Raw genomic sequence first — 8,221 nt, forward strand, 5'->3', positions numbered from 1 at the left:
CTCAATTATGATTTTCTTAGTTCCTAACTATATTTATCGAAAGTTTCATGTACATAAAGTTTAAATCTATATACTTTTAGGATAATTTTAAGCATCATTTAATAGATATGCTGAAATGTAAAATTGATGGGAAAATATTTCATTAACTTTATCCACAGGGACGTTTACAATATTAAAGACTTCATGGATCAGTGGTTCGACAAAAATTTACACTACAGCACATAAATCTCAGATTTTTATGAAAGGTCCGTAACTGATCATGATTCAGTTTGCAGAAATCACGAGAGAGTCAGTGATTTGAGCGCCGTGGTCGTTTTTCTCCAATTGACGAAAACCAGTATGCACGCATTTTTTTTAAAACAAACTTAAAATTATTACAACTTTATATATTAAATATAAGCAGATAAAACCCGGTTTGATAACAAAAATATTGGAAAAGTAATATATAGTTCACCGAATTTCATGAAATAATAGATTATTTAACTCAGGATCAGAGGCGCTTGGATTCATTTTTATTAAACACATGTATTTCAGAACATACACGTGATTTTATTTAACCTCACAGAAGAATTTTAAAAAATACAATATAGGAACGACTAAAATATACATGTTTAATAAGTATTTTGCATAATTTTATTGAATATCTCCTCCCCCCTCTCTCTTCTTCTCTACTAATATACATGTACATGTATTTCTCTCGTGATTTTTTTTAATTCTGTCTGTCCGTTCGTAATACAGTCCATGTTTTTCGTTCTGTCTATTCCTTTTTTTCCATTTTCTCATTTTCTTCGTCCGGTGTGTGTTATTGCGAGTTAATCAATTAGATAACTAGTATTAAGATGGAGTAACTCTTTACAAGTAGGATTTTGAACCAAATATCGCGGAGGTACGTTCATACTCCCTCGCTCCTGACTTTGTCATGATGATCTAGCCTATGAATATTTCGCAAATATAATGAATTTGATATGGAATATTTTTAAATAAAAAAATAAATTTTATATTTATGTAAAGACAATAAATTTGATTTAAAAAAACAACAACATTTTTTAAACAAACATTTTATTTTATTTGCATTTTTATTTCATGAGATGCTCATGTTCAGTCAGTAGACGCTGCCTGGTGATGGTCATCAAGATGATCTCCAAAGCCCATCAATCCAAATCAAGCCCGGAAACTTCCAACAAATTGGAAGTATGCTAACTTCCAACAAATTGGAAGTATGCTCCAGGAATGTAAATATCGCCTGGCTTCACATGTTTTATTGTTTTCAATTTCGAAGGTCAGATCCAAAATAAAGTCTGCAAGCTCGTGGTCTTGGGGTTATCATAGACACACATCAAATCCTCCAAAGCTTCGCATAAGACAAGTTGGAAATAACAGTTCATGTCGTTACCATCGATTTGTATTTTTTAATAAAAGTTTAATTAGATATTTTTAAATAAATAATTTTTAAAACACGACCAAAATGAAAAAAAAAATAATTGTATGAATTGATGTATGGGTGTGATGAGCAGGGGATGCACACATTTTCATGCAATTTTTCCGGTCATAAATTAAAAAAAGGGGGGTTAATCCATGCATCCGGTGCCTTTCCTAAAATATGCATGACAGTCAGAATTTGATTTAAAGTGTATTAGAACTCAAATCCATCTTATTTGATTTTATAGTGATGTAATTTCATTAATATCACTTAAATTTAATTTCAAAATGAAATACAAATCCTAAAAAATACTTCATAAAAATTATAAAAGTTAAAAGGTCCCTAAAGCATACAATAAATATTTATTTATGTCAATGTATATAAAATCCAAACCGAAAACCGAAGGGGGTAGATTCACTATGGTCATTATGGGGGGGGGATTCACTATATAGCCAGACTTCCGGGGGGAAGTCTCACTATGGCGGAAGTCTCACTATATGACACCGATTAACTTATTTTAACATGCCAGATGATTATGTAAACATGCAAGATATTTATGTCAACATGCAAGTTAATTATGTAGACATGCAGCTTATTTATGTGAACATGCAAGAAAATTATGTTAACATATATATAATGCAAGTTATTTATGTTTACGTGCAAGATAATTATGTTAACATGTTACTTATTTATGTCAACATGCGAATTATATTTTTACATACAATAATATGTATGTCAACATGCAAGATAATAAGCTGCATATCAACTTACATATCATGCATGTTAACATCATTATCTTGCATGTTGACATAAATAAGTCGCACATTTACATAATTATCTTGCATGTTGACATGAATAAGTCGCATGTTGGCATAATTATCTTGCATATTGAACTTAATAAGTCGCATGTCTACATAATTATCTTGCATCTTGCATTTACAATGTCAGACACAGACGTTAGTAAGTAATTTTACCCATATTTAAATTATATTTTCTTATAAGAATGGTAACTTGCATGTCAACATAACTAACTTGCATGTTGACATAAATATGATGCATGTGTACATAATTATGTTGCATGTTAACATAATTTATCTTGCATGTAGGGGGTAGTAATATGCCACTTTAAGGCACAATATATGGTGGCATATTTCTGCCCCCTACATGCAAGATAAATTATGTTAACATGCAAGAAAATTATGTCAACATGCAAGATAATTATGTCAACTTGCAAGAAAATTATGTCAACATGCAAGATAATTATGTTGACATGCAAGTTACTAATCTTTTAAGAGAAACTGGTTTTAAAATGAGTAAAATTCCGTTCTCACACTCGTCACTGACATCGTAGATGCAAGATGCAAGATATTTATGTTAACATCAAGATAATTATGTTAACATGCTACTTATTCATGTCAACATGCGACTTATTTATGTAAACATGCAAGTTACATTTTATACATAAAAGATATTTATGTGAACATGCAAGATAATAAGTTACATATCAACATACATATCTTGCATGTTAATATAATGATCTTGTATGTTGACATAAATAAGTCGCATGTTGGCATAATTATCTTGCATATTGAACTTAATAAGTCGCATGTCTACATTATTACTTTGCATCTTGCAACCACAATGTCAGATACAAGCGTTAGAAAGTAAATTTAACCATATTTAAATTATATTTTCTTATAAGATTGGTAACTTGCATGTCAATAGAATTAATTTAAATTGCATGTTGACATAAATATGTTGCATGTTAACATAACTTATCTTGCATGTAGGGGCCAGAAATATGCCTCAATAGCACAACTTAAGAAATGACTTAGGATAAGATTCTTTTGTGAAACAGCTGTAAGATATCTTAAGAACTTCGTACATGTAGATTATAACTAATTTGGCATATCTTGAGTTATGTCTTACGACATGTCTTAGGTCCAGGTCAATTGAGTATACAGGGTATCGTGCAAATCATGAATAAAATAAAGTAAGAAAAAAATTAAAATTTCAAAGATGAAAAAACTGAAATATATATCTTAAAAAACGCAATTGTACAGGAATATTTGTTCTCCAAATCAAACATGCTCACCTTCGCGCAGTGGTTAGAGTGTCTACTCAACTGTCGCGGAGTAGGGAGTTGATCCTTACGTCACGGGTTCCAAATCCAGTGTGGGACATGGAGACTTCGGATGAGAACGTATAAACCGAGGCCACATGTCGCAGTAGGTGCTGGCACGAAAAAGATCCCTCCCTGCTCAATGGCCAAAAGTACTAGTTAAAGATAAAATCTCCACCGGCATGTGGTTGCGTCTCCAAATGAGTGAAAAATTCTCGAGAGGGACGTTCAACAATAGATACAATCAATCAATCAATCAAAATTAATGCAACTTCGATAAAATTGCTACTAAATACAAAATACAAAATGGCATGATGAAAGCTACATTTATTTCAATTCAAACCTGAAAATTTTCAATTCAACATGATTAATACATTTATAAAGATCGCATTTATATAAAAAGTGAGATTTTAGTAGTCGCCACCTCTAAATAACAATAACGTCATTTAATGGATACACGTTGTCATACATTCAAACTATTCTCTACTGAGAAGTTGATGGCTTGTTTCAATATTACCCCCAACCGAGCCATCATCTTCCCAATAGAGAATAACATTCAATCGTGTCCCAATGAAAAAAAATATTTGAGATTCACAAACACGTTCATAAATTTGTTATTTTAAAAGAATTCTTGGTATGTTCCATCGTAAACTCATTTGAGTCACTCCTTTTATAATTAAGTCCTCTGTCACTCAATATTCCTTGAACAGTGCACGAGACAACGTTTTCATATCCCCCTCTATAACAGATACACTCATGTCTTTTGATAACATCAGACACCAGTTATTCCTATACGTTTCCGTCCGACCTCTCATCTTTTGGTCTTCCTGTCCTTTGCTAATCATTCAATGGCCCATTAAACCCTCCCAAAGTCGCCAAAAACCATCTTTAAACACGACTTTTATATATTCTTTTCACTGTGAGTCTGAATAATCAAAGTAAACTGTCTCATTACCCATTTTAAAGTAAAAATGCAAAATGCATTACAGCTTGTTGCGACCCCCCCCCCCAATACTTTGACACGTCCTTTGTTCAATGCATCAGAGTAAAACACAATGTTTATGATAAAAAAAACAATGCCGTCATTTTTATTCTAACTATCATTAAATATGACGTAAATTTTGTCTTTTAAATGAATGGCCAATTACATATGCACAGAAGGCACGTTCTTAGATATTAATGTGTTTGTCTCTTTCATCCTACAAAAATATATTCTTCAATACGTGACGTTTAGTTGTGACGCTGCGACACCCCTATATACATGTATGTCTTATGTTTGAAACAGCTATAAAATGAATTATTTCAACATTATTAAACCAAAATGTCAATGTTAATTAGATTTTTTTTACATGTGCATATTTTGATATGTTACTTAGTATATTTTATATTATATGACGCCAAACATAGAAGATATGGACAATGTGGCATTACTTTTGGATAAAGCATCGTACATTTTCTAGTAGGATGTTCTTGGTACATGTACATGATATGTTTAAGGGTACAGATGATGCATCTATGTAATTTGACTTTCTCGCAGAATTGTAAAGTTGTTGGGATTGAAGATCGTAAACGGATTCTGCACTCGACCGCCTGTGGTTTGCTGTCGTCTAATTTTGGAGTACAAAACTCCACAGAGGCCAAGCACAATGCCACAGAAAGATGTGCCAATACTTAATGTGGCAATGATGAGGGAGTAAGGGAAGTCCATCGAAATACTATCATAATCCCAGATCGAATCGATGACAGCTTCAACTTTGCTTGTGGTTGCGTTTGCCATGCCCATTCGGTAAACCACAATAAATGCAACTGTTACAACAGCTTTAAAAAAGATAATTAAATACTTGATATAAGAAAACTTCAATTCGATAATAGGTACTCAATATTATATGTATTTTTTGTATGTATTACTTTATAACTAGAATTGACGTCCAGCTAAGCTGTGACATTGTCTTACCGGCCAAAAGCAGACTTATCCCCCCTGTTACGACTCGAGAAGAATTTCCAAAGTTCAAGAGCATGAAAAAGAAGCCAATCACACAAAGAACCAAAACAGAAATGCTCTCAATCTTAATTTCCATCAGGTCAGCTAAAAGAAGGGATGGAATATTATTAATGTCTGTAAAGTGTGAAGTTTTGCATAACGCCACGATTTTTTCGACAGATGCACCCAGCGTAAACAATTTACGTGATTGGTCAACTAATATTATCAACATTGACATGGAAATAGTATGTTGCCCGAGCAACCAATCAGAAATTGGAAAAAAGCTCCAGTCGTAAAGCTTGCGGTTTGGAGCGTGTTCTACATATATTTACCTTGAGCGCAACTATCAATCTAGATCGTGACGTAACGTAAAACTTCAATCTAAACTGCAATCTATAAAAACGCAACTATAGCCTAATAATAAACATTTGTTTCTTATAAATGCAAAATAGACTTTTGCAAATTGATGCATTCGAGTAAAATTTATTTTTGCAAAGTTGGGGAAATAAAAGTGAAATGAATGAAAAAAAAAAAATATTCTTGTTCAAACAAGAAATAAAAACACTTTTTATATGATTATGTTAGTTGTAAATCTTTAACAAAAAAATTAAATTGTCCGGCTACATTTTAAAAAATTGCTAACTTACGTAGACTGTTTCTTAATTTCGAAGGGAGTTTCTTATAGTCCTCTTGTATGCATGCTACAGACTCACATACAGTGACGTAAAAGATACTCATCTCTAGAGAATATTTAGTCTGAAAAGATTTCGTAAATTATTTTGCAAACAACAAAGTAAATAATATGTTTTCAGAATCTCTAGTATACAGTTCTTTATGAGATAAAGTCATAGTATTGAAATATATGTAATTGCAAACAATGGAATATATAACAGCATGATTTGTTGGATTTAACTGCCCATGCAGTGTTTTTCCCTTCATTTTTGTTTCTGTTTATGAGTACTACCCTAGCAGACAACTAGGTTGCAAGAAAAAGAAATTTATCCAGCTTTTAAAAAACAGACTGGTTGTAGGTAAAATAAAAGCATTCAATCAATCACAAAATCTAAATAATAGCGAGCGCAGCGAGCGAAGCTCGTAACTGCGAGCTCTAACGACAACGCCTGGGCGAAGAGAAAATTACTACTGCACTTTCATTCCATAAATTTTTTTGCCGCAGTAATTTTGACCCACAATGGATCGCTTCGTTCACAAACGCTAAAGCCACGTTTTGCGAGAATAACGACAAATATTAAAGGAAAAATACACTTGCCTTGATTTAATGAATTTATCTGTTCATTGAAAAAAAATAGTCATAAACTGATTGAAATCAGCACTGTTCATGCAAACGACATCATAAGACGCCATAGTCATAGGCACCGAATGTCACGTGCGGTTTGACGAGTTCAATCTAAATGAAAACTGGATAAGTATCTGCGCTCGCCCTAACGGTCACAACGTCAACATATTATTTATCATATTTTTTTATAAGCGGAACTTTGTTTTCGCGAATTAAATTTTCATGCTAAATATATCATTAACAAATAAAATAATGGCCAGAATATAATTTTCGGGAGCAGATTGTTTACCGAAGCAATAATTAAATTCTAGCGAAAATAGCATGATTTACAGTATGTCAAATATCTAATATGGCAAAAGAACATATCTGATTTTTTTTGTCGTTTAATTCACATTCCTGTCAATGTTAAATGATTGGATCTATCTACTGATTTTTTTAAGGGGGTGGGGGTGGGGGTGGGGGGTCGTCGTCGTCAGCATGCATTCGTTACATGTAGTCAAGCTATTTTTTTTTTTTTTTTTTTTTTTTTTTTTTTTTTAATAATTTTTCTTGAATTCATGTGAAATTAATTGCACCATCTGAAACAATGTTTTTTTTTTCACTGTACACAGCAAAAGGGAAAAAGTTGCAATATACATGTAGTTTCAGATCATTTAGCACACTGCATTGGCGATTTTTTATACATGAAAATCTTTGCTGAAATAACAAACTGTACTTATGAATTTTATGCTTAGGGTTTAAATGAATATGTAACCCTAATTCTTATTTTGTAACATACATGTAAGTACTTCATGCGATTTATCCTATATCATAATACATGTAGATGAAATTTTAATTAAATATATGTAATGAGGACGGTGTAAGTCACATATACTCTATAAATATAATCATAATAAACATTCAAAAAGTTTTGCTAATGAATAAATGTCGATTTTGTAAATGGGGTTTATTACCGTAGTGTTCAGAGGTTCAGATTTACTGTTCAACAGAGAGGGTACAAGTGCCTCATACTAAAATAAAAAGAAAGGCATGTTAATTTATCAAAGATCCTGTGTAAAGCAAAGGGTTATATTCAACTCTGGGAGAAATTAAATAAAAAAAACTTAAAACCATAATATATGTTCAGTATTGAATGTATTTAAATGGTATTTCAATAGAATATTTCAATCAATAAATCCGATCTATATTTGAGTCATTTATTGTTGAAAATATATGCAGAAGGAAAAAAAAAGGACATTAAAGCTTGCCGTTGCACATCACATAAATACACGACGTAATGGTATAGCATGTTAAACGTTGCTTTATTCGATAATCTTGTGATGTATATTCTAAATCTTGCGATGTATGTTCAATAATTTGTGATGTATGTTCAAAATTTTAATTGTGATGTATATTCAATAT

The 8,221-nt window shown here is 31.9% G+C and overlaps 1 protein-coding gene across 1 annotated transcript; it reads right to left on the reverse strand.

Annotated features, from left to right (window-relative positions):
* Positions 1-4,542: 4,542 nt before the first annotated feature.
* Positions 4,543-7,826, reverse strand: LOC134246869 (uncharacterized). Its single transcript, XM_062729215.1, has 4 exons — positions 7,774-7,826; positions 6,171-6,279; positions 5,497-5,628; positions 4,543-5,360 (listed from the first exon to the last, which is right to left on the reverse strand). Exons 2-4 carry the CDS (start codon positions 6,259-6,261, stop codon positions 5,056-5,058), a joined length of 528 nt encoding a protein of 175 aa, XP_062585199.1. The 5' UTR covers positions 6,262-6,279; positions 7,774-7,826; the 3' UTR covers positions 4,543-5,055.
* Between the last annotated feature and the right edge of the window lie 395 nt (positions 7,827-8,221).

This window comes from Saccostrea cucullata, unplaced genomic scaffold, assembly GCF_032062105.1.
Source record: "Saccostrea cucullata isolate Sc308-1 unplaced genomic scaffold, CSIRO_AGI_Scuc_v1 ctg1881, whole genome shotgun sequence".
NCBI lineage: Eukaryota > Metazoa > Mollusca > Bivalvia > Ostreida > Ostreidae > Saccostrea > Saccostrea cuccullata.

Excerpts from the sequence above, each read along its gene's own strand:
- LOC134246869 (XM_062729215.1), bottom strand. The coding sequence starts at position 6,261 with ATGAGTATCTTTTACGTCACTGTATGTGAGTCTGTAGCATGCATACAA. Across the intron at positions 5,629-6,170 it reads GAAATTAAGAAACAGTCTAC|CTGACCTGATGGAAATTAAG; the intron begins GTAAGTTAGCAA and ends CCCTTCTTTTAG. Across the intron at positions 5,361-5,496 it reads GATAAGTCTGCTTTTGGCCG|CTGTTGTAACAGTTGCATTT; the intron begins GTAAGACAATGT and ends TCTTTTTTAAAG.